This window comes from Echinops telfairi, unplaced genomic scaffold (assembly GCF_000313985.2).
Source record: "Echinops telfairi isolate 266 unplaced genomic scaffold, ASM31398v2 ScPeMD7_2291;HRSCAF=2852, whole genome shotgun sequence".
NCBI lineage: Eukaryota > Metazoa > Chordata > Mammalia > Afrosoricida > Tenrecidae > Echinops > Echinops telfairi.
Window position 1 is genome coordinate 35,036,477 of NW_022106189.1, and position 27,488 is coordinate 35,063,964.

Here is a 27,488-nt window from a genome sequence, read left to right on the forward strand (position 1 = left end):
ACACATCAATTGTGTAAAGCGCATTTGTACATCGTTTCTCAAAACATTTTCTCTCCATTTAAACCCCCGACATTAGGTCCTCATTTTTCCCCTTCCTCCCCGCTCCCCCCTCCCACATGAGCCCTTGATAGTTTATAAATGGGTATTTTGTCATATTTTGCCCTGTCCGACGTCTCCCTTCATCCACTTTTCGGTTGGCAATTGCTTTTAAACAGAATTAGTATCATACAACATTCTGCTCTTCCACATAATAATATGATCATGAATTTTATTTCACATCTACTCTTTGAAATCATGGGTCTGTATGTAAATATATTTGTATTTCCATTTTATATATTCTCTGTATTGAGCATTTAAGGGTTGTTTTTTTTTTGAATTATAAAGAATACTGTCAGAGTATTGTTTTAATTGTAATAATTTTAAATTGTGGTAATCATTTACAACATTTAATGACTACATATATTTCAATAAATGGATGCATGTTTTGAGATAAGTTCATATTAACTTTCTTGCCTCAAAATTTATAGAGAAATGAAAATTTTTTTCCAAGCCATTTTATTAGGAGCTAATCTAGACATTATACCATTCTGTAGTTCAATCATATCAGTGTTGTACAATTGCTACTACAACCAGTTTCAAGACATTTTCTTTCTTCCTTGAACACCTTGATAATAGCTCTTCCTTACCCACCCTGTTGTTCACCCCCCTCTCCCCAGGGAGGCTTTATTCTAGTTACTGTTTCTATAGATTCACCTATCCTGGGTTTCATACTGAAAAACAGTAAAAACACATAACAGAGAGTCAAGAAGGCTACCAACAATGTCAAAATACAACAGAGACAAACCTCAGTATCACACACACACACACACACACACACACACACACACGAAAGTATTGAAAACCAGATCAAGAACAAAGTTTATCAAAAGGAGATTTATCATTTTAATATACTATAGTCATCTCTCCAATACTCCGTTTAATTATCAGGTCATTAACCATCATTCAAGTATGGCTAGAGGGAACTCAACAGAGGCTTATTCCCTGTGTATATCCTGAAATTTTATTTTGGGCTTCCATTGTTTTCCATAGCCATTTGCACACCAGAATCTCACAATTTAAGCTCCTACACTATTCCTTCTTTCAGATTTGGTTTATATAATTTAAAGGAAGAAGCACATCAACATCCTTGGATCATGGATGTTGGTGTGCTTCTTCCTTGTGGTCTTAGGTGATGTCTCACTTAGATGACTGCTAACAAGTCTTTTAAGATCCCAGATGCTATTCTTCTTGATAGTTGGGCACCATCTAATTTCTTCTACCTTACTTTGCTATAGCACCCTCATCACATCTTCTTTGCTTCCTTCATAAGGGTGAATATCTAATTGTTCTTAGATTGGAGCTAGGAGGATTAAGTATGAACCCAAAATCCATACCCAAGTCTACGTTTTTTATCTGCCTCTGATACATCTTAGAGAGAAAGGAACTTTTTATGTCATGAAGAATTACGATTAAGGAGTATAATTAAAGCCCGAGCTCTAGTGTTTCAAGTTACCTGCTTTTATCCCATTGAAATTGGATTCAAAAGGTTATCCATGTGGTATATAACATTATAAAGCACATAGATGTCTATATATTCTTAACAGTTATACCTTGAGCTATGAACTGCAAGGCCAGCAGTTTGAACCCACCAGTGCGTTCTGTGGCAGAAAGGTGAGGCTGTCTCCTCTCATAAAGATTTACAGAAAACCTTAGGGAGCAGGTGTACACTGTCATATAGGCCCTCTATGAGTCAGAACTCATTCCATGCCAGTTGATATGGTTGCTTTGGCTGTTTGGCTTTAAGTAGACACATTTGGTTAGATCTACATAAATCTGATAGATTAAGATATGTTAAGATAATAAAGTAGAGGGAGGCGGACTCTTAATCCCTTGATTTAGAGATTCATCTTGCAAACAGTTGATTTGCATATTCCTGAGGGAGTTCTTTAAAGATAAGACTCTTAAATTTTAAGTTTTAGGGTAGGTCTAAGACTGATAGTTCATTTAGTGAAAGAGCCTAAGGGGTTTATTCTGAGATTTATTTCTATTACATTGAAATAAATACACTATCTAGGTCTAGTGTTGTGAAACAGTTACTTGATTAAACATTTAATTCTTAGGTGGAAAGGAACCTGCACTAAAATTTTTGTACTAAACTTGTTTTTTAAAAATATAGGACTTGCTTTAGATGTTAAGTATCACCAAGTCCTTTGTTCTATTTCCTTTATTTGCACAAGTCACAATCCTAGCCTTGTCTAAGTAATTTGTTACCTTCCTCATTTGAGTTGTGTATTGTATGCCCATAAAATAGGTGATAGCTAGTTTATTTCACCTGCATATATAAATCACAGTGCTTTTTAAATTGCATTACCTATAATAACATCCATCCTTAAATTGCATTTTGTGGTACAGTACTGTCAGTGCTGGACTGCTAACAAAAGGGTCAGTGATTAAAACTCATTAGCCATTCCTTTGGGGAAATATGAGGCTATCTACTCCTGAAAAGATTTACAGCTTTGGAAACCCTACATATGGTTGCTGTAAGTTGGAATTGACTCAATAGTTGTTTTTTTTTTTTTTTTTTGCTTGGTGTTAGACTTGCACTGATCATTATAGTATCCACCAATGCAAAATGATTTATTTTGAACTTGATCCAGTTTTTGGAGCACTGTAAAATATGCTAGAAGTGACAGGGTATATGATCTACCTTATCAATTATAAATTGATATCTAAATATAGTCTTATTTTGAACTTTTCTTCTCTCAATTATTTATTAAAGTGTAGTGTCCAAAGTCATGTGTGCTATAACTGTAACTTCATACTGTATTTAAACACTTTAATAGAAAGAATATACAATATTTAATTAGTCCTAGTCTTGGAAACCCATAGGGCAACTCTACCCTGCCATATAAAGTCACTGTGGTTGAAATTGATTCAGTGGCAGTGAGTTTGGTTTATATTGATTGCTTATTGAAGTGCTGGTTTAAAGAATATATTTATTTTTTTACTTCTTACCAATATGGAGCTATCTATTAAAATATGAGCATATATGTATGTAATCAAAAAATTTTTTGACAGCTACATTTCAAATGTCTTATTTGGATTTTACAGTATACCTAATGACATAGGTAATATCTTCATATTTTGAATGAGGAAATTAAAATTAAGACGGCTCAGGTGATTTATTTCAGTTTATACAGTTTAGTAAATATTAGAGAGGGGATTAAAACTCAGCCATATATTACTTTAAAACATTTATTTTTTGGGTATGTTGTCTAAATCTATAAATAACCTTCTGTTCGGTTTAGCAATAAACCATTTTAGTCCTACTTTGTACAAAGGATTTAAGGTGGTAACATACCAGTAGCATCCATTTAGTAGACAAGAATACTAAGAGTGAGTAAGAGGTGAAGGAAGAATGTAGAACATAAGGCCATTGTAATTGCTTTTGATGATTCAACAAAGACCTCAAAGGAGACAGTTTCATGGTTTTCATTACTGGAACTTAAGAGCACAACTGCAGGAACCAGGCTGGTTTTTGCTTCTTTACTCTGTGTGCAACTTTGGGTAAGGTCACTAAGCTTTGTGTGCTTCAGTTTTCTCAGCTGTAAAATGGTGGCAATCCTCCAACCAAAACCAAACTTTTAAACACTATTCCAGTCGATTCTGACTTGTAGTGACGCTTTAGGAGAGAGTAGACCTGCTTTTGTGGGTTTCTGAGATCGTATCTTTACAGGAGTAAAAATCCTCATCTTTCTCCCATAGAACAGCTGGAAGTTTCAAACTACGGACCTTGTGGTTAGAAGCCCAACTTGTAAACCACTATGCTACCGGTGCTTTCTGTGGACAATACTGGTGCATTTAATAGGGCTACTGTAAACATTGAGTTAATGTAACACAGTTACGACAGTATTTTGTACATAAAAGTCTTCATTTATTGCCAAGTAAGACAACAAACAACATTTTGAAGCACTGAATTCTGAAAGACATTTTATTAAACAAGTTTTTCATTTAGATTTCTCAGTTATATGATCATATCTGGATTTTTACAACAAAAGCAACTTAGGTTATATAATATGTTAGGCATCTAACTTAAACAGTCTAGACGTACAGTTGAGTGTTTACAGTGGCGTCACCGTGAGTCGGAATCGAGTTGTTTGGTTTACTTCTTTTGGGTTTGAGTGGGTGAAGTACAGCAGTAATCAACTGTGGTAGAGGGACTGAATTTGTCCACAGAAGTGTTTGGTTACTCCTATACAGTATTGAAAAATACACTGAGTTGTCTACTGTCATATAAAAATCAGACATTCTTTTGAAAAAACAGATTTCTAGGTAGAAAATCAGATTTGACAGCATTGGGGCTACAGTTTGCATGACATTCATAGGCTAGTGACTACTTCAACTGTAACTTGTCTTCTAATAGGTCTAACGTGTGTTTCAGCACTCCATGTAGGTTTTCTAAAGTTTTACAGTATTCTCCATAAGATCTTACATACTTTTAGTGAGATTTATTTCTCTCAGTCTTCTTGTTATTGTAAATGGTTTTATTTTTAATTACTAATAGTATTCTAGATATATAGAAATAGAATTGTTTTATATTATTTGTCCACCTAGCAACAGTGCTAAACTCAGTTTTAAGAGTTTCAGAATTTTTTTATAGACTCCATTGTTTGCATGTAAACAAAATCAGACTCACTGCTGTCAAGCTAATTGAGACTTAAAGTGATCCTATCCCTTAGGGTTTCTGAGATTGTAAATCTTTATAGGAGCAGACAGCCTCATCTTTCTCCTGTGGAGCTACTGTTGGGTTTGCATTTCCAACTTTGTGGTTAGCAGCCCAATGCCTAGCTATGGTCCATAAAGCCTTTTCTTATTTTTTTAGTACCCTATTTTTCAAGTAATATATATTTCAAGTAATATATATGTATTAATCATTTTATGGGGGGAAATTTTACAAATCTAAGACAGTCCATCATTCACTTGTATTAAGCACACTTGTACATACGTTGCCATCAACATTTTCAAAACATTTTCGGTCTACTTGAGCCCTTCGTATCAGTCCCCCCCCAGTCAAGTAATGTTTTTGTATGTTTTGGCAAAGGTTTACACAGCTGTGGGATCTGGCCCCTAAGGGACCATTGTGTAATTGAAGGGAAGAAATTAAGAGACAATTCCTGTCCCACTACTGGTGTTGAACCAACACACCATCTATAAAGTTGAAGTCAGGTGGGGTTTTTTTTTTTGTCCATTAGTTGCAGTTTAAACTTGTCTTCAAAGTGATCTCGCTTTTGACAGTGAGGGTTTTTGACATCAGTGGAGATGACAAAGTCAGGCTTGGCCCTTTCTCATGCTTTTTGCCAAGCTATTCCCACTCCTACTTCCTTCAGCTATGCATCAAAGCTTTTGCTGGTTATCAGGCACCATCTTCCTATGAGATATAATGGTGGCCATAATGGGCGCAGATGAGCAGGTGTACAGAGTGGGCGTGTGTATATTTAGATTCATACTTTTGTAGTAAGAATATGAAATATTGCAGTGACGATTTGGGGTTTTGGTTACTCGTAGGGTGGAGAGAAGGGGAATGGGACTAAGGCAGAGTTCACAGAATAATTTAGTTGAATTTGTAGTATTTAAAAAATATGTGTTGCCTTTTTGGTTCTCTGAGCAGCACCATGGCAAGGACAAGCAGCTTACAAAAGGTGGCACAAAAGGAGCCAAAAAGAAAGTGTAAGTGGGTTGATCCATTTTCTAAGAAAGATTGCTATGATGTGAAAATACCTGTGTTTAATAGAAGAAATATTGGGAAAACACCAGTCACCAGGACTTCAAGGAACCCAAATTGAATCTGATTGCCTCAAGGGTCGAACTTCAGAAGTGAGCCTTGTTAATCTACAGAATGATAAAGTTGCATTTAGAAAATTCAATTAATTACTGAGGACATTCAGGGCAAAAACTGCCTGAGTAGTTCTACTCCATACCATGTGGGGTTGCCATGAGTCGGAATCAACTCTATACCAACTGAAAACAAGCAACCACAATAACCTCTGAGCAAAAATCAGAATTGGGAGGCTTGACGCTCAACTTAGACTTCCCCCACACCCCTAATGTACCCTATTTAAAGAGAAAAGAATTGAATGTACTGCCTAACCTTTCCTTAGTAGTTTGTATATATGCTCTATTTTATAATAAATGTAGTTGGCCTTTTTAAAATGTGACCGACTTAATTTTCCTCAGTGATGGAGGGTGTTCTTTTTATTATTATCTAGTATATTGGTTTGGCAAAAGTTTAATCAGAATATCTAATTCTGATATCCAGCTGATGACAACACAGCTCCTCAAATAGAGCCTTACAATTGGGATGTTAAGAAAAAAATCACTGAGCAGGAAAAAACCTTTTTGGCGAGTAGAGGTTACTGTAGAGGATTAAGTGTATTGAAGTAGAAGTCGAGATGTATTGACAAAAGGGAACTTTTTAGTAGGTAAAAAATATGAAAGAAAAAAAAAATATGAAAGAACTGCTAGCAGACCAAAAAAAAAGTAATTGAGGTTCTGGGCAATTAACAATTTACTTGAAACTTTTTAGTCCCGCCCCCCCCCCAAATATCTTTTCTATCTACTCACCCTACCCCCCCAAAAAAACAAAACAAAAAAACCAACCCTCACTGCTGTTGAGTCAATGCTGACTCATAGTGACCCCCTGTGGGTTTCCCAAGACTAACTGTACCAGAGTGGAAAGCCCAGTCTTTTGCCTTCAGAGCCACTAGTGGTTTCAAACTCTCCATCATTCGGATTGCAACCTACAGTATAACTGGTATACCACCAGGGCTCCTGCAGTTTTAATTGAAAAATTTCCCCTGAAAAACACACACACTGCAAGCACACCACTGACTCCTAAAGACTCTATGTAGGGATTCTAAGTCTGTAAGTCTTTTATGGGAGCAGAAAGCCACATCTTTCTTCCATGGGGTGGCTGGTGGCTTTGAATTAATGACTTTGATTAGCTTACCTGACTGCCACAGGGGCTCCATTTTTACTTCTAGATATGAGTAGATCATTTATCTCTGTAATAGATAATGAAAGTCATTTGATGGAAAGTGTTAAGTGGTACAAAATATAGAGAATGAAAATTCGTCCCTCTCTTTTTGATGTAAGGTGAAGTTCCTAGGTGATACAAGTGGCTAATGTGCTCAGCTGCTCACTAAAAGAAGTCTTATTTGTAGACATCTCAAAGAAAAGGCCTGGCATTCTTCTTCCAAAAATAATCAGTCATTGAAAATTCTATGGAGCAGAGTTTACTCAATAGCTTATGTGTCTTTTTACACATTGTATAAGGGAGTAACACCCCCCCCCACTCCCCACCCCCACCCCTGTAAAAAACAAACACCAACCCTTCGGTAGCATGCCTCCAGCTTACCCATCCCACCCCTCCAGGCAAGCATCCAGCAACTTGCTCTGAGTTAGTGCACCCAGTGGTGTTTACTGGCAAGGTTCTCTCTGGTCACAGTGAATACTTTCATAAAAGAGTTTCGCTTGAAACTCATTTTTTGTTGTGGCTGATTTCAGAGAACAAACAGTGTGTAGCTGTGAAATTTTGTTTCCTGCTCAGAAAAAATGTTGCCAAAACTGTTGTGATGTTGAATATAGCTTACAAGGACAGTGGTATGGGGAAAAACTTAAGTGATGAGTGCTTTTCTCGTTTCATAAATGGTGGAATTTCATTTAATGACAAACCTTGTTCTGGACATCCATCAACTTCCAGAAAAGATGAAAATGTCAACTCTTAGGAGTTTGTTCCACCAGATCAGACTGTTAATCAAGCTTTATATTTAGAGGTTCTGAAAAGATAGCATAGTTGTGGGACAAAAAAAGTCTGATTTGTAAAAGGTCTGATTTGTGGCAGACGGGGGACTGGTTGTGTCACCACAGTGTACCTGCTCACACAGCCTGCCAGTTTTTGGCACACACAAAAAACCCCAGCATGCCTCTCTTGCCTTGTGCAACTGGCTAACCTGACCTTGTTCTATGCCACTTTTTGTTTCTATGAATGAAGAGGGACATGAAAGGACAGTGATTTGACGAAGTAGAACAGGTGAAATGAACAAAACAAGAGAGATGCTGTCAGCCATCCAAACAGATGAGTTTGAAAAATGTTTCCAAGAATGGAATTGCAGATTTGACAAATGTATTAAGTGTAATGGAGAGTACTTTGAAGGTGATTTTGTTAAGAAATTTAAGTACATAGGGAGGTGGGGTGGGGTGAGATTCCTGCTATTTTTGAGTACCTCCACAAATATTCTCTTCTCCCCTTTAAAATAGATATGCAGCATACTGTTTGCTCTGCCCCTTAATCTGTTTTGTAGATTATCTCATATCAGTATATTAAAAATTTCATACACATACCCTGCAGCTTCTTCGACATGCTGATAGTAATGGATTTCCTATCCAGTATTCAACTATCTTTGTATATCATAATTTATAAACACATCTTATTAATGGACATTTTTTCCAGTCTTGCTTTTTCAAATAATTAATAGAATAATATTCATTGTTTTGCACATGTCAATATAAATGTGGTGTAAATTCACAAAGTTGAATTGTTTATTCAAAGGGTATATGTGTATGTTTATTATGTAGATCATCAAAACCAAACCAAATTCACTACCATTGAGTTGATTCTAATTCAGCAACTCTATAGAACAAAATTAAAAAAAAAAGTTTTATTGACATAATTTGTGGACCATATCACTACTTTAAATATATTAAAAAGAGTTGTGCGATCATCACTACATCAATGTTAGAACGTTTTCTTCATTCTGTACCCATAGTCTCAGCTCTCCATTTCCCTCACCTTCCTCTGCAGTAACCCTAAGAAACTGCCCAGGTCGTTACTGTTTCTACAAGTACCTATTCCTCTGCAGTAACCCTAAGAAACTGCCCAGGTTGTTACTGTTTCTACAAGTACCTATTTCTTTTTTTGTTTTATTTTTACATAGAAGACAAGATTTTTAAAGGAAGTTTACTAAATTAGATTTGCATTTTTATTAGGTTTAACTTCATATACTTGAGCTCTTTATGCTTTCCCTGAGTTATTCAGGTTCCTTGTTAATTTTTATATTGGACTGCTGTTTTTTGAAATCAGTTCAAAGGAATCTGTTAAAGTTTGTCGGAAATTTCCATGATCTTTTAATTTTATTTTCCACAAACTCTTTTGAAGTCTCCTTATACTTAATTTTGAAGCAAAGTCACAGTACAGAAATTAATTTTTTGCTAAATTAAAGTACATTTTTGCTTTTTAATTTTAAGTCAAGTTTTAAACTACAGCTGCTAACTGGTTCATTCCAGTTTGGCTTGCTAAGAGTTTACATTTCCGCCTTGACTTACTGAATCACATGGCACTGCAACTATTAGTCTCTCCACCTGTTTGGAGCAAAGAAAAGAAAACCAATTCATATCTCTTTCCCAGGTGTTACTATTGTTCATTTTATAGACTTATCTATTGTTGACTGAAACAGGGGCCCTGAGGGTCAATTCATTTCCAGGATTGAAGGGTGTCTACGGGCTATAGTGTTAGGGATCCCACTACTTTTTGTCAGACTAGTAAGCCAGTTTGTTGTTGTTTTTGAGTTTTGTTTCATATTCTTCTACCCTACCCAGGGCCATCTTTTGTGGTGCCTTTCAGAGAGGTAAGGTTGCATCATACCATCTTCTCATGTCAACATTTTAAAGACCATCGTTTGTATGGCCCTTTGGTCCTTTGGACTAATTGTTTCCATGCTTCCATGCATCTTTGAATTTCTTCACTTTCCCCTATACTAGAATAATAGGGCAGCGTTTGCCCAGGGATAAAAAAGCTCAGAAGGCAAGAAATGATAGGAAAGAGGACAAATGGAAACTGTAAATACAGGAAGAAAGTAGGAAGGGTGATTGTGGGGATTACAATCAATGTCACGAAACAAAATATATGAATAATTTGCTCTGTAAATCTTCACCCAACTCACAATAAAAAGTTAACTCCACTCCCTACCCCACACCCCTCCAAATATTTCCAGGGAATCTTCTAATTCAGTGTATTGTATAGAAAGGGAAATTTTAAGCAGGAGGGTCAAACCAAACTCAACTGATTCAGAGCCTTTGTTCAAAAAGCAACAAATTATATTCCCCAGGCACTGATAATTTTTAATGTGATTAAAACTTGACCCTAAGAAAATAATAATTTATAAATTATCAAGGGTTCGTGAAGGAGAGGGGGGTGGGAGAGGAAGGGAGGAAAAAAATGAGCTGATAAAGGCTCATGTAGAAAGAAAATGTTTTGAAAATGATGATGGCAATATATGTACCAATGTGCTAGACATAATGGGCGGTTATACAGATTGTTATAAGAGCTGGAAGTGCCCCCAATAAAATGATTAAATAAAAAAATAAAATAATCTAAAAAAAAAAAAGAAAATACAAAACTAACCCACTTTAAACAATTAGATAAATATTTGGTGACAAAACAAAAAACAAAAACTTGATCCTAAAGATCCAAGATAATACTGATGACTTAAGAAGTATGCTCTATTATTTTAGGTCATCGTAATAAAAACATTTTTGTCTAATTTGTTTTTGTATTGTGTAGTGTTTGCCAGGAAGACTTTAATATCTTGAGTGTGAAAAGAGTTAATATTTTCTCATTCATGTAGTTTTGCGATATTTTCTGGTAGATATAAGAATAATGTTTATCAGCTTGTTTTGAAAATTGGTTTTTAAGTTAAAATTAAATATAGATGGAAGGGTGGTAGTTGTCACAGTCTTTTTTACTCAGATTATTGTAGGTTTATTTTTGTGTGTATGGGGCGCACATTATGTTTTCTTTTTCATACCGGTTATCTTTCTGAATTGGAGGTTGCTTTGACATATTCGCAGCAGTATGTATAGTCCTTCAGCTGTGTGTGTGTGTGTTTAAATATAAGTTTGTTTTGGGAGAGCGAATGTTATTTTTTCCCCTAAGTCCAACAAGGTGTACCCAATACACTTTTTTTTTTTTTCCCAATACACTTTTTATTTAATATTCATTTGATAATTGAACAGACTGATTGTGTTTGCTTAGAGAGCAAATTTTCAATAGTTTGGAAAATTCTATTTTGGAACTTTTAAAATCTCAACAAATCCACTTTCCAATTTCTTTGACAATTTCATCTATAGTCTCACAGATTCCTTATCTCCTTCAGTACACAGCTCTTCATTGGAATCCTTTTCCTTGGAATGTAGTATTTCCAAAGGGTTTCAAAAACTGGGAGATTCTTAAGTTGTTTATATCCTTTGGAAAGCACTACTCTAGAGGGAATGTGTGGCCTTTTCTATATTTGTCAAAGTGGAATGATTAAGTAGTATGTCAAAGTGATTTCGAGGAAGGCTAAGTAGAGAGTCAAGCAAATTATTTAACTCAAGGACTCTTTATCCTCAAAGAGTTATTCCTAACAGCTATGTAAAGAAGAAATTGTAGTCTTGTTTATTTTCTACATGTAATGTTTTCCGCATTACAATAAATTATTTATTTAATTGTCTTTTCAGCTGTGCATTCCCCGTGTTTTGAGATTATATTTGGCACTTTGATATATTTGAAGATAGCTTAGTGATATTGAGTTTTTTGATACTTGGTTTTGGAAGACTTTAGCAAATATGTGAGGTAGATATTCATTTACTGTAACCTGGGGGTGATTAGCAATTTGATTTAGTAGTGGTTTATAACTCTTTGGAGCCCTGGTTAATTGTTGGGCAATTTGAAACCTGTTTTATTTGTCAATTAGAAACTTTGATGGTAAAGGCTTATGTCTGTTTACTTTAATCATTTATGGATTCTGGGCTTAAAATACTGCATTTCTAGATTTTGATAGCAATGTTAAAATTTCTTTTTTTCCTGTTTACAGTTGGAGTGCCTCAAGCTTATTGCATCTCAGAAATTCACAGACAAACGTATTGGCTATTTAGGGGCAATGCTGCTATTAGATGAAAGGCAAGATGTTCATCTTCTCATGACCAACTGTATCAAGAAGTAAGTGTTCCCTTTAACAGCTACTTGGCTCCTTGAGGTATTTCTTATAATACGATGTCAATAGCATCTGATTACTGGTTTTATATTTATTGTCCAAAGTGTATTTGAATTTTTCTTGGATCAATTTAACATATTCACATTTTTATAAGGTATAGTTTTATTCACTAAAGACATGGGCACATCTTCAGGCATAGGAAAAAAATTTAGTACTGAAAGAAAGATTTGGACCATTATAATAAAGAAAAAGCATTGGTAAAAATCTGGGCAGTTGTATATTTTCCCTAGTAGTTTGAGTATCACAAATATCGTAACTATACTTTTAAAAGAATAACCAGTATATATTATGTGTAAAGGAGCTCCGGTGGTGCAATGGATTCGGCATTGGGCTGCTAACCACAAGATTAGTGGTTCAAATCCATCAGCTGTTCTACTCTAGAAAGATGAGGTTGTCTGCTCAAGGTTACTAAATCTGAATCAACTGGATATCAGTGGGTTTGGCTTTGGTTTTTTAATATGTAAATCCCATGTAAAGTAAAGAGAGAGGAATCTTGCTTACCAGCAGTGTAATCCATCTGAAATTTCAGTTGCATCCAGTTTTACTTAGTCTGGTGAACATTGTGGAGTCTTTTTTGTTAAATTGAATGTAGGAGAGAGCTATGTAATTCAGGTAGCTCGGGATTGATTTGGCACTTCATTCCAAATATGGTTAATTCTGATGTTTTATTTTTTTGGTTATTCATTTTTGTAGTCTGGAGCATCTTTGTCTACCAATAGTTTTTATGCTTAATAACGAATGTTTGCCTCATTTTTCATTGGCCTAGAAAATGTCAAGACATTTATGGGAAATCTTTAAAAATTGGATCTACTTGTAAGAACTTTCATTATGTAAATACCCTAATCAAGGAAAATGAATAAAAAAGCAGCTAAATGTTCTTGGGAATTAGAACCCTAAATGGTGAAATCATCAGTACTGCTTCATTTTAAAAAAAGAATAGTTGCCATTTTATTCATTTATAAGTATACAAGTCCGTGACATTAAATACACTCATCATAATATACAATGATTATTCTTCCTACTTCCAAAAGTTTCTCAAAACATCAAACAGAAAGTCAGTACTCCCTAAGAGTTAACTAATCATTGTCTTCTGTCATCTGCCCCTGGTAACTAATTAATTTTTGAACCATGTGGATGCTGTGTGTTAGTATTATTTTAAGTTCTATTAAGGAGCCCCTGAGTTGCTGTGGGTTAGGTGTTGGCCTGCTAACCACAAGGTTGGTGGTTAAAACCTACCAGAGCAGCCTCTTTTCTCAGGAAAGATAAGTTTTATCTGCTTCCATAAAGATTGCCAGTCTTGGGAAACGATCTGAAGTAGGATCGCTGTGAATCAGAATCAACTTGATGGCAGTAGGTTAGGTTTTTGGTATGATTTGGTAGTTTAATTTTTGGGGTCTGGTCTTGCTAAAAATAAAACAACCACCCATATAAAGTAATATGTATTTTCTTTATGACATTTTTATTACTTGGGGTCATGGGGGAAACATACTGGTAAACTGTCAACTTTATTATTGAAATTTTATTATTGCAATACCAAACAAACTACAAACTCACTGCCATCAAATCAATTCTGACTCAGTGATCCTTTAACTCTCCCCACCTCACCCACCAAGACTATAACTCTGTATGGGCGTAGAAAGCTTCCTCTTTATCCCAATTGCAGTTCTATTTTCCAGAATTCTAATTATTACTGGAAAGCTTAGATTTTATTACTGGTAAGAAATAAAGTGTCAGTCTCACTTGGCTAATTTTATTGAAAATGTCTTCAAATACCCAAATTTTAAATCATAATTGTCTTGTTACTTATTTTTCAAGTAGCCATCATGGCCCATGGTAAAAATATAGCTAGTTTACAGTTCAGCATGCAAATAAAACAGTTGCACATGTGCCATTCCCTAACACAGCAGTGGGCAACAATAGTATATTAGTGTACTTCCCATTTGGTCATACAGTATTGGAAAGATGTAACCAAGGGTTTAGATTTAATAAAATCACTAGTGTTTACTGCTTCATAAAGGGCAGTCTTTTAAAAAAAATCATTTTATTGGCGACTCATACAACTTTTACCACAGTCCATATATATACCATTGTGTCAAGCACATTTGTACATCTGTTGCCAACATCATTCTCAAAACATTTGCTTTCTACTTGAGCCCTTGGTATCAGCTCCTCATTTTTTCCCCTCCCTCCCGCTCCCCCCCCCCGCCTCTTTCACGAACCCTTGATAATTTATAAATTTTTATCATTTTGTCATGTCTTAGCACTGTCTGACGTTTCCCTTCACCCACTTTTCTGTTGTCTGTCCTCCAGGGATGCGGTTATATGTAGATCCTTGTAATTGGTTCCCCTTTGTACCTCACCTTCCCTCCACCCTCCCAGTATTGCCACTCTTAAGGGGCACAGTCTTAAGTGAAAAATTTTTTCTTCCTTTTACTCTGACTGTGGGGCAATGATTACAGGGACTACTGTAGTACTGTTTTTTACTGCTGCTTTGGGTCATGCTAATGCACCAATACTTTTCCCCAAAATACTTTTGAACTATTAATGCAAATTATGAGAATAGCTTGAACCTCATGTACTTCCTGAAATAATCTTGGGGACTCCCAGATAGCTGTCAACCACATTTGGAGAATCATCCCCAGGCTAAGGTAACCGTAGTGTACAAAGCTGGTAGAAGTAGAAAAATTACACTTCACTTGATCCTAGGATTCATTTTAAGTTTCTAACATATTTTGTTAAAAAGTTATTTGTTAATTTTGATAGTAGTAATGCATAGTTAATGTTTTGGTTTTTTTGTGCACACATAAAAATATGAAATGTATTTTGGATCACATCAAAGTTAGTACTATGGCATACGACGAAGGCCTCAGTGTAATAAAATTCCTGTTGTCATGTCTGGATCATGCAAAATGCTCCCACTAGCATTAGATATCTTGTTTTCTGGTTCTCTTAAAAAGGGTTTTAGTTATGTCCATTTCCCTTTTTTTGTTGTTAGTAGTAAACCAAAATAAGGATTATATAAAGATACAGTTTTGCTTTGTATTTTTATTACAAACATACCAATGTGTAGGTTTGGTTCTAACCACTGCAGCAAAATGAATATCACAATAAAATGAGTCACGGGAATTTCTTGTTTCCCAGTCTGAAAGTTGTATCTATTCAAAATAAGCTATGTGTAGTCCATTAAACTGCAAGAATAGTGCTATGGAAAAGATGGAAATATTGTGAGAATTACTAAAATGTAACAGACACACGAAGTCAGTCCATGTTAGCATGGTGACAAGACTTACTTGACACAGATTTGCCATAAATCCTCAATTTAGAAGTACTCAATATCTGCAAAGAACAATAAAATGAGACATAATAAAATGAGGTATGCCTGTATTGCCAGCTTTTACTATCAATTATTTCCTGCATTTTCTAAAGTGGGTTGTCTTTAATATCGAACAGGTAACTTGCTGTGCAGTTTGTTATTTTAGTATTTGAAAGTGTTGGGTTGTATGCCTCTAGGGGACTATCAAGTAATTTGTAATAAAATGGAGATAGACATTTCCTGCAATAATAACCATATTATCTCCATTATTGGAGATTTCTTGAGTTAGTGTGAACTAATGCACTCACTGGGCAGTGGAGCTTCCTCTGGGGGTCACAAGGTGGAATATCTTCACTTCTTTCTCCTCTTTTTTGCAGTGATCTTAATCACAGCACACAATTTGTCCAGGGGCTAGCACTCTGTACCCTTGGCTGCATGGGCTCCTCAGAGATGTGCAGAGACCTTGCAGGAGAAGTAGAGAAACTCTTGAAAACCTCCAACTCTTACTTAAGAAAAAAGGTAATTACAAAAGAGAGAGAGAGAGAAAGGTAATTTTTATGAAATTACTTGTGTGTGTTTGTGTCATAAAGATGAGAGACATTATTTTTACTTAAAATTTATGATAATAAAGTATCTTTGCGTAGTAAGTATATTTTATGATTTTTATCAGTCAAATGCTTATAAATCAAAGTAACTTTTAATACTGCCTAATTTTAGAGAGGATTTTTTTCTTTATAGCTAATTGTTCTACAGTTGATGATTATTAAGAACACTTCATTTCCTACTGTCTCTTCTTTCAAGGAAATATTCATAAAAATCATGTTACTGGATATCTTTGATGTCATACCGAATTCCTTTCTAAATGATCTGATACCAAATAGTATTTAGGCAAAATGATAATAAGCAGATTTTAAAGAACTTACTTTCATGCCCAGTTTTTTGTATTTATGTCTTTGCACCTCTGGAAAGACAGTTTCATTAGAAACTAGGTATTTACCAGGAATGATATGGAGCATAGGTTCACAAATGTCTTTGGCCCACTGTCCCCATTTCCAGGGCGGTGGCGTGAAATTTAAAGCCCCCCCCCCCCCTGCCCTCTCCCCCCAGCAATTAAAAACCTCTGTACTATAGCTCATAATCCAGGAAAAGTACACAGATTTCTGCTTTTGCAGCCCCACTCCCCCTTCCCCATTGTCTCAGTGCCCCACAGGAGACAGTATCGCTTACTTTGAGAAACACTACTTTATAAAACTGGTATATCTAAATGGAAAAGGATAATCTTATTTATACCTAAAATCTTAAAAGTGTATAAAATTTAAAAGTTCAAGGAATAGCTCTGCAGATGCCACTGATTGAATTTGTAGTTTTGTCTGCTCCTCTTGCGTCCAGCTATGGTCAACCCTACTGTGTTTTTTGACATAGCCGTCAACAGCGAGCCCCTCGGCCGTCTCTTTCAAGGTGTTTGCAGACAGAGTTCCAAAGAGAGCAGGAAACTGGCGTGCTCTGAGCACCGGGGAGAAAGGACTTGGTTATAGAGGCTCCTGCTTTCACAGAATCATTCTGGGGTTCATGTGCCAGGGTGGTGACTCACACGTCATCATGGCACTGGTGGCAAGCCCATCTATGGAGAGATGATGATGAGAACTTCATCCTGGAGCACACAGGTCCTGCCATCCTGTACACGGCACATGCTGGGCCCAATGTGAACGTTCCCCAGTTTTTCATCTGCCCCGCTCAGACGGATGGTTGACGGCAAGCTCGTGGTCTTTGGTCAGGTGGAAGAAGGCATGAGCATGGTGGAAGCCATGGAGTGTTTTGGGTCCAGGAATGGCAAGACCAGCAAGAGGATCACCGTTGCTGACCGTGGACAACTCTAATTAAATTTGATCTGGATTTTCATGGTTTATCTTAAGCACCAGACCATGCCTTGTGTAGCCTGGGAAATCACCCTTCTATTCCCAATGTGCTTCCAGTATCGTTTAATCTTGTGCTCTCACTCCAGTTCCTCAGGTTTCCTACTTTCCTTATTCCCCCTCAGTCCAGCTGGAAAGCAGAGTTAAGTTTATGATTATGAAATAAAAGCTAAGCAATTAAAAAAAAAGTTCAAGGGATAAACACATGCTATTCTCTGATACTGATTATGGCTTTATATTAATGGTGTGAAATAGAGGTGTTAAAAGGCTAAGACATTTTCCAGAATCACACAATATTATGATAGCTGCAAACAAAATTGAGTTTTTCTTTTCACTGCAGGTCACTTCTTAACGATTATGTAGACAGCTCTTATTCGGAAGCACATTATTTGAATAATTAAAATATCTTGGTAGAGTTAGAAAAAACTTACTTGCCCCACGTACAAGATGGGAGGAATCAGAAGTTATTTCTTACAGATGGTACAGTAATTTTAAGGTATTTGACAGTGACATACAGCCATTATGGTTACTTTGGGGGATCAGGATAGGAAGATAACCAAATTCAGTATGTGAATTTATGTATTCCTCTCTCCAATAGGCAAACTAAGACCATCTTTTCTTGAGTACAGACTAGTTAAATATCTTTCAGGTGATTTTCTTGATGTCAGCAAAGAGTAGTGAATTGAGTGTGGTATAGGTACTAGTAAACAACAAATTTGTAGCAACTAGTAAACAACAGATTTGTAGCAACTGTCTTTCAGTTGCATGATGTTTTATGTTTGCTGGTGGTCTACTTACTAGGTAGAATTACTGTCACAGGTGAATCTATCAATTTTTAGTTTCCTAAAATGCCACGAGTTATGTTTAACTTTGATAAGTTCATATTAAGCATGAACTATGAAGAAAGGGATAAGTAAGCTAGAAGTTAACCAGTGTGATAGTATAGGCTGGAAAGTCCTGATAAATTAATAAGTAGTAAGTATGATAGCTAACTTTTTCTCTTGATTTTTCTAGTAGATGAACTAACTAGATGATGAGTTTTCTTTTTCATAAGATTGGTTCCTATGGCTTAATCCAAATAAATATTTTATTCTTTATTTTTAATAGGCAGCACTGTGTGCTGTTCATGTCATCAGGAAGGTTCCTGAACTTATGGAGATGTTTTTACCAGCAACAAAAAACCTCCTGAATGAGAAGAACCATGGTAATGTGATTTGGAGGCACCCATGAAGCACTAAGGGAGAAGGGGGAAGAGAAAGAGAAGAGGCATCAAGCACTGCTGGCTCTTTGTCTTCACACATTACAGTTGCCTTTCTGATGTGCTTAGACATTATCCAGGGAGATCTGGTCACCAATTATCTTGTCTGGTGTCCTAGTTTTATAACAGAGATTGAAACCATCACAGTAAACTTTGCCATTCACCTCAGAGCTATATAAAGCTACTAACATTCAGTTTAATGTACAAATGATTCTAGCCTTGGTTTTTGTGTTTCTAGAACCCTTTGATTTCCTGGGGTTTTTTTTATAATAGAAATTTTTTTTCCTACTGCCTTATAAAAAGAGAATGATGTTTATGAAAATTCTTTTAGTTCACTTGTAATTCTGAGAAATCAAAGGGTAGGTGGCTGTTCTTTCCCCCAATATTTTATTCCTATTTTGAACTCATGAAACACACACGTTGAGTAAAATTCATGTGTCTTAAATGTTAGAGGGGTGGTGGGGACAGAAGGTAATGCATATTTCATTTAATTAATATTTTTTATCTGTCTAGAAAATCCAAAAGATACTTGAACAAATGAATTGCTTAGGGCACTTATTTATTACATAATAAAGTTTTTGAATTTTCTCACTGACTCGGGAATAAGCAAGTTTATTTTGTCATTCACAAGTATGTTAGGTTTTTGATATTTTTTCCCTTAAATATTTAAAAATCTCGTTTAGATTTTTGCCTCATGAATTGTCTTATCAGAATTAAACCAATAACTTAATGATTAAGAATGGAGTAGATGGTGTCCAGCCAGCTCTTGCTCACCACGAACATGTCGGTTAATTGTATTCTCAGATGGCGAGGCACACATATTGGTTGTTGTTTTTTAGTAGTTATTTTTGTTATATAATTTTATTTTTATTTTACTGATCTGATCAGTATTACATCAGCAGGTGTCTATGTAAAGTGCTTCTTTTGTATTAAGCCCAATACTTAAATCCTTTGGTGATTTGGAAAGCAAAAGTGGTTAACTATTCTTTTGGAATTGACCTAGGCACTCAAAAGTTCTTTTAATCAGTTGAATAATATAGCCTTAATTTTAGTTTTCATTGTATCTTTTTTTGAAGGTGTCCTCCACACATCTGTAGTCCTCCTCACTGAAATGTGTGAGCGAAGCCCAGACATGCTTGCACATTTTAGAAAGGTAGGTGTCATTCTGTATGCCTAATCCTTTCTTGATTGAAAAATGACTTTCCTGAAAAGCACATAATCTGCTCATTTATAAATTTTCTTTAGAAAGCAGCCATGGAGCAGAACAGAAGATCTAACCGTCTCTCTTGTGTGATAGGGCTGGAAGCCAGATTGTTGGCAGACACGCCCATCTTTCTTGCCCTTTGTCTGCTGCTTTCACATTGCAGTCAGGAAATATAACCTGAGGTCAAATTACAAATAAGAATTTTTTGTGTGTGTGTATTTTAAAGGCAAGTAATTTTTTTAAAATATGTAAACTATGAGCAGAAATTTGATCTTGATTACTTTTACCTAACTCAGGGTCCTTAGCTTTGTTAGGTCCTCTCTCTCTCTTACTAGCTTTTCTCCCTCAGCACTCTGTAACAGAGTGAGGAAGACAGAAAGACTGTTCTGTGAGTAGTTAACATGTGTTTAACCCTTATAGGGACTGATCACTGTCAGTGAGACTCATTTTGTACTGTAGATCGAATGAGGTTTTAACAGCAACTCCTCTTCCTCCTCCCCTCTTTCTTAGATGTTCATGTCTTGATTAAATTATTGTAAAATAGTATGAGACCCGTATCTGTCCCTAATGCTTGCTTTGTATGTTTTGTTCCTGTTGTCTGTTTGGAATCCTGCTGTATGTTAGAATGAAAAGGTAAGAATTAACCCTCTTTTAGATGGTGCATGCTGGCCTCAGGGTCTTTAGTAGCTTTTGTGTATTCTCCACAAATGTGGCTTTTAACAATACACTCATGCTAAAGCTGTGCTTAATATGATTGAGTTATTTGTTCTAGCACTTTTGGCTAACTCCTTAGTCCAGTTTTGTCTTGTCACTTAAACTTCTGACTCCACAATAAGCCTTGGATTTCAGTTGTAGCCTTTCCTGCATTGTTAAGTCTCCTTATCTACCTCTCTCTCCCTTGAGAAACTCAGCAGTTTCCCAGTGGCTTTGATGTTGGCAATTCCAGATCAATCTGGAGCCTTGACACAAACACTGCTTCATTTTGAAGTAGACATTTTAGAGCCATATGTTGATAACCTCATATTAAATAAAAGCTTTGTATGAACTTCTGTGCTTTCAGTTCAGATTCAGAGCTTTTATTTCTTCCTTACCTTACTTAATCTTGCTTAGATTTTTTAAATATTAAAGAGATTTGAGGTAGAGTGGGTAGGCACCAACTGATTTTCATGGCTGCAGCCTTTCCCTCTGTCATCTTATTTTGTTTGTCCTGTCATCAGTTTTAGTAACTTGGGTTTTTTTGTCTGAAAACTAAAGCTGGGTTCCAAGAATTTGTCTGCTGAACCCTTAGATATGAATGCTTTCTGTCCCAGGATGATCTGATGTGATGTGCTGGTCTTTTGGTAGTGAATAAAACAATTTCTGCATTTCAGCAGGCCAAAGAAAAAGGGCTCCTCCAAGAAATAAATCAGATTTAAAGAAATAATTAGGGACATGTAGAAAAGCAGGCTCTTGGGAAGTATGCAAGGTGAACTGCTATTGGCAGAGCTTGGTAACTTGGATGATCTCAGTTTCATTACATTTTAAAGAAGTTTTAAAATTATACTATTCTTAAATCTAATACAAACCTGTCTGCACAGTTGATACATTTAATGAAAATTCTGCCTAGACTCTTCAGATCTTTATAGCTTAGATTAGTTATATCTTGGAGTTGTCCAAATTAGATTTCTCTTTAAGGACTTTTGAATCATTTTGAAGTGTTATGGCCAAACTTACTAAAATTTACATAGATTATGTTCTCTTGTATTTAGAAGTTTACTTATGTTGTGAATGCTTTGAGTGCATGCCTTGGGCACACTTAGCTTGGCTTTTTTAACACTTGCATTTTGGTACCCTTTTTTGGGGGGGCATGGGGATGGGGGCAGTGTCTGAAAACAGTGGGGGAAAGTTAGTTACAGCAGAATTGGAGCTCTTAGGTTGCACTTTAAAGGTATAATTCTGTTTACTTTGAACACTTCCTTAATTTTAGGTCATTACAGTTTATATAACTAAATTGGGGAAAAATAACTAAATTGGGCTTTCAATTAGAGACTGGAAAAGTTTTTACTGTAGTGTATGGTTTTAACGTGATTGTTCAACAGAAATGAATGCTAATATATAAAGCACTTGTTAATTTAACTTGGCGATAAATTTGCCTAGTATTTATTATGACTCCAATGGACAAGCTAAAGGAAGGACAAGAGGGAATTCCAACCATATGGAATGTGTCATCTCATTGGTGAGATACACAAAGCAGGCAACAAATCAGTGAAATTAAAGTGGAGATATTATAAGCTTTTGTGTAATCTCTGTTGTTGACAAAGGGAATAAACAGGTCCATCTTATGAAAGGAGAACTGTATTCTCTATGTGAGATTGTGTGCTTCAGTTTTAATATACCAGTTATAATTTAGGTATAATATTATTTTATATCCAAATTTTGGATGGATAAAAATTGAATATATTTGTGCTGTTTAGGTTTGTTAGATGTAGAAATGAAGAATCTTTTAGATATTTGTTTTGCTTGGTCTTCATAGACTTCTGGTGCATTGTTATTTGTAATATTGCATCTCTATAACTGGAATTTAAAAATCTAGTATGGATTTGTTTTTATCCAGATAAAATACATTCTTTCTTTAATACTTTGGCCTAAGTGCTCCTCAATTTTATTTATCAGATATCAACAATATCAGTAGAATTTGCTTGGACTCAGACTTTTGTACCCTTTTTTCTCAATTAAAGGACCTCTTTCCTTATTCATGAGACATTCTTTGATATTTACTAGATTTTGATGCATCTTTGTTTTCTGCAGCTTGTGCCCCAATTAGTCCGAATTCTAAAGAACCTCATCATGTCCGGATATTCACCAGAACATGATGTCTCTGGTATCAGCGATCCCTTTTTGCAGGTGAGGGTGAAAATAATCTTTGGATAAGTGTCATGAATTTAATATCTTTTGACTGGACCGTATTCTTTCACTTAAGTTTGTATTGGATAGTTCATTGATTGAATTAATGTATTACATAAATAAATGTAATCTATTTAGAGTAGTAGAATAAAATTAATAGCAGTAACTGTCAAAAGTACGTACTACACAGATTTGTTAGTCAATGTTTTATTCTTTAGTGTGGAGGGGCATAGTGGGGTGTTCTAACTTAATTCAGGCATGATGTGTGTCAAAGAAAAAGACTATGTCCTCTACTAAGGACTCATAACAACTCAGAGGAGCCCTGGGGGCACAATGGTTAGCATGCTCTACTGCTAATGGAAAGGTTGGCTGTTGGAACCAACCAGCTGTGTGTTAAGGAAAAGGCCTGTCAATCTACTCCTAGAAAGAATTCAGCCTAGGACATCCTATGAAGTAGGCGTACTCTGTCGTGGTGGTTTGCTATGAGTTGAAAGTTGTTATATAGGTAATGTTTAAAATTCTTCTGTTAGATATTGACCATTTTTTTTGGTATCTAAGGTTTCATTTAAATTGTTTACGTATCATACCAGGTGAGATTCCTATGTGCCAGTCAGTATGTATTGACTGTTCTCATATCTTGCACATTAGGTACGAATTTTACGGTTATTAAGAATTTTAGGACGAAATGATGATGACTCAAGTGAAGCTATGAATGATATCTTAGCACAGGTGAGTAGACCAGACTTGCATCATGTTAACTACTCATTTTAATATAGTGGGGTGATTGTGGTCATATGGGCAAATTTTGTCTATTTTCTTAATGGTTGCTGCAATGACACAATGTCTCTTGCTACCCCTGAATATTTCTGGAAGCCATGTTCTATCACTGATATACTACCCTCCGTCGTTTCAGGTTGCCACTAATACAGAGACTAGTAAAAATGTAGGAAATGCTATTCTTTATGAAACGGTTTTGACGATCATGGATATTAAATCAGAAAGTGGACTACGAGTAAGTCTTTCGAAATCTTTTTTTCTTTTCTAAACATTTAATTTAGGATGGTTGATTTAATTTTAGTTCTTTGGAATTGGATTTATTTCAGAGTTGTATTTAAACTATATAGTGCTGTTTTTACTAGCTGAGTTATCATTCCCACTTACTGAAGGCTTAGTATTGATTAGTGTAAGTTTGGAAGGCCTTAGATATTGTTAGACATAAATATTACTGACTGAAAAAAAGCACTTCACGTTAAGCTTTTACTTGCACCAGAGTGTGAATTGTACTCATTGCTTTCGGGAAGATGTCATATTTTAGTTACTTTTTTGTTTAGGAAATAAATATATGGAGTGTGAAACCCAAATAATACAAAAGGTACACGAAGAAAACATTTCTGACATGGAGCTTTCACATGTAGATCATCTCTGTTCTGTTTAATCATTTGCTGAAGGAAGTATTGGTACCATTTTCTTATGTACTTTTCTAGAGATATGGGAACCTTTAGTGCTGTAGTGGTTATGTGTTGGGCTGCTAACTGCAAGACTGGCAGTTTGAAACCACCAGTCGCTGTGGGGGAAAAGATGAGGCTTTTAAAATCCTGTCAGAAGTCACAGTCTCAAAAAACCACAAGGAAAGTTCTGTCCTGTCCTGTAGGGTTGCTGTGAGTCTGATTCATTCCATAGCACTGAGTTTAGGGTTTTTGTTTTTTTACTACGTGTATATATATTCTTTTCTTTCTTGGTTCTTTGTAAACGTTTCATTAGAAATACAAAAAATTAGACTTAGAGAAAAGTTGTATAAATAGTTTAGAGACTTTCTACTTAACATGCACCCTGCTTCCTCTAATACTAACATTTTGCAAAACTATAAAAAGTAGCTGTGAGTTGGACTCGACTCCGTGACAGTGAATTTGGTTTGAGGTTTATAGTTCAATTATCAGTACTAAGAATTTACTGTCAGGACTATACTGTTAATTAAGTTGCAGACATTATTCAGATTTCACCACTTTCTCTAGTAATGTCTATTCCAAGAGCTGTGGTCCCATATTGTACTTAATTGTCACCTCTCTTAGTCTCTTCCTTTCTGTGGCAGTTTCTTAGTCTTTCCTTGGATCATGTCACTTTGAAGACACTGGTCTTTGTAGAATGTCCCAGGACTGCTGTTTTCTCATAATGAGAATGAGGTTAAGCTTTTTGGCAAGCCTGCCCACAGAAATGATGTGCTTTCCTTCTCAGGGCACTAAGCTGTCTGTTTGTTTCATTTCTGGTGGTGGTAACTTCGATCATTTGGTTAAGGTGATGTCTGCTGTGTTCTTCCATGGTAAAGTTGTTATTATTATTATTTTGCTTTGCAATTAGAAATGTTTTGAGAGAGACAGTTTGGGACCATGCAAATAACTTATTTTTCTCAAACTTATTCTCAATAATTCTAGCATCTGTCTGTGACTCTTGCCTGCCACTGTTACTTAGTGGTATTTTAATGCTAATTTTCTTTTTCCTTTATTCTTTCCACATTAATTAAAATTATTTTGTAAGGAATTAAAATTTTTTTCAGAAAAGTCATCCTATCCAGCCACTTAATAATGCTGGAATTGCTAACCTACCTGTAGAGTACAATATTTATATGCCGTTATTTTTTTCCCTTAGCCTTTACAGTATCCAGTCAATAATTTAGCCAGTACTTAGATTAGTTCTTTTCCTCTTTCACCTTATAAAAAAATGCCAACATACAATATACTTTGTTCTGCAGCTTGCTTTTCTTAGCCTAACATTATCTTGGAGATAGATCTATATGCATGGGTAGAAACCAGTCATTTCTTTTTAATGACTTACATAACAGTCTATAGTATATTTAGTAAGTTTTTTTGTTAATGGACATTTAGGAGGCTTCCTATCATTTGTAATGACAGATAGTATTGCAATAAGTTTTTGTGCATATGTATATCACATACATCCATAGAAGTGAATTGCTGAAGCAGAGGATGTGTTTTTATTTTAAATAGTTACTGCCAGATTTGCCTCAAAAACTACCAGTATTATTTTCCCATTAAACTCCAAAAATTAAAATGAACTAATTCTAGCAATTACTATTGAAATAAAATGATACTAAAAATTTGTTTAAACTATTTAAAGGTGGAAGAAGGAGTTCCTGGGAGTTGGGGGAGAGAGAGTAAGTGGAGCTGATATCAAAGAGTTCAAGAAGAAAGAAAATGTATTGAAACTGATTGTGGTAGCAGTTGTAAATACTGCTCGATGTTATTGATAATGATATCTGTAAGAGCTCCCAATAAAATGATTAAAAGTTTTAAAAATTTGCCTTTAGATTTATATTTACATATTTATGAGCAGTCTCTAAAGTACCACCCATCACCATTAAATAGTTTTCCCTCCATTCAAGGTCAAGTAGTGATTCATAAGAATCAGGAAACAATACACATATTTGAACTCTTCTAGATTTTTAACTTATGCTATTTCTCTTTAGGTCCTAGCCATAAATATCCTGGGTCGTTTCCTTTTGAACAATGACAAGAATATTAGGTAAGTCTATTGAACTGTTACCTTGGAGAGTATAAACTCAGTGTTTTCAAGAAGTGACTAGCTAATTATCATACTTGTAACATAATCTAGAACTTCGACCTAGGGTTTTTATTTTCAGTCTAGTCTTAAAACAATTGCTTTATAAAGAATTTGAGGAATTAACTTCATAGCATTTTATTCCTGTTTGTATTGGCAAAGTTGCTCTGTTAAGAGCAAGATGGTAAATATTGTAGGCTTTGTGGATTATGTAGTCTCTGTGGTGACTACTCAACTGTGCCCCAGTAGCATGAAGGCACCTACAGATAATGTGCTCCAGGAAGCTTGGATCACAAAAATACAGAGAGCTGCTGGCTGGATTCAGAGTCCTGTTAAGAATTAAGAATAAAAATGACTACATTTTAGGAAGCAAATCTGGAAAGTCTTTCTGAACTCCAGCTCAGTTTTTTTTTAAGCAAATTATTTGAACAGTATAGACTTCTTCTTTTTTTGCTTTTTATATATATATGTAAGCCTATGGTATCATTAATGCATTTAAAATGCATGTATCTTTATTGTTACATAGTTAGGGCTTAAAATTATTTATTTATTTTTCATAGTTAGGGATTTTGCATTATGAATTTTAAATTTACCTCCTTGTAATTTTGTTTCTTCCAGATATGTAGCTCTCACATCTTTGTTGAAAACTGTACAGACAGATCATAATGCAGTACAGAGGCACAGAAGCACAATCGTGGACTGTTTAAAAGATTTGGATGTCTCAATAAAACGGTAACAAATTGTGTATCTTTATCAGTCTTGTATTTTAGTTCACTAACGTGAGGGAAACATCATTGATAGTTCTATATAGCTAGCTCACTTGATTGATTGTAATAGTTTAGAGAGCCAATGTGTTAACAGTTATGCAGTTAGTCATTGTATTCACAGGCAAACTGTCTACAGATTGAATCCCCCTTTTAAAGAGAATTGGCTTGGGAGAAGGTTAGGTCACCAAGAAATACTGATGTGCATACTGAAGATGCCCTTGACCCTGATAAAATGTAACACATACAAGTGAACTGGGCTGTACTTAATAGAAATACTGAGCTTTGTGTGCTGGAGGATGAAAACAAGGAGTGATCCATCGGCTGAGTGTCCTTTCACAATGTCGAAACTCGAATTGCTGACAGCACACATTCTCACAGTTAATCTGCCCCAGGATTTTGGAGCCAGTCATGCTTCTTAGTAGAGTCCATCTAGGACAGCAGTTCTTAACCTG

General features: G+C 35.5%; 1 protein-coding gene and 1 non-coding gene across 6 annotated transcripts in view; both read left to right on the plus strand.

The window, feature by feature from the left end:
- AP1G1 (adaptor related protein complex 1 subunit gamma 1) overlaps nucleotides 1-27,488 on the plus strand; it is an 87,317-nt gene that overhangs the window by 27,888 nt on the left and 31,941 nt on the right. For 4 of the 5 annotated variants that reach the window (XM_045293586.1, XM_045293585.1, XM_045293587.1 and 1 more), the window contains 10 exons: nucleotides 11,949-12,073; nucleotides 15,819-15,960; nucleotides 18,462-18,558; nucleotides 19,689-19,765; nucleotides 20,441-20,449; nucleotides 22,604-22,699; nucleotides 23,348-23,428; nucleotides 23,613-23,711; nucleotides 26,178-26,233; nucleotides 26,888-27,001. In XM_045293586.1, coding sequence (XP_045149521.1) covers nucleotides 11,949-12,073; nucleotides 15,819-15,960; nucleotides 18,462-18,558; nucleotides 19,689-19,765; nucleotides 20,441-20,449; nucleotides 22,604-22,699; nucleotides 23,348-23,428; nucleotides 23,613-23,711; nucleotides 26,178-26,233; nucleotides 26,888-27,001 — 896 coding nt within the window. The remainder of the gene's footprint in view (nucleotides 1-11,948; nucleotides 12,074-15,818; nucleotides 15,961-18,461; nucleotides 18,559-19,688; nucleotides 19,766-20,440; nucleotides 20,450-22,603; nucleotides 22,700-23,347; nucleotides 23,429-23,612; nucleotides 23,712-26,177; nucleotides 26,234-26,887; nucleotides 27,002-27,488) is intronic. The other variant, XM_045293588.1, reaches the window with a different exon arrangement.
- LOC115870762 lies at nucleotides 27,320-27,405 on the plus strand. The gene has a single exon (XR_004046893.1). It is a non-coding gene; the product is annotated as a small nucleolar RNA SNORD71 (small nucleolar RNA).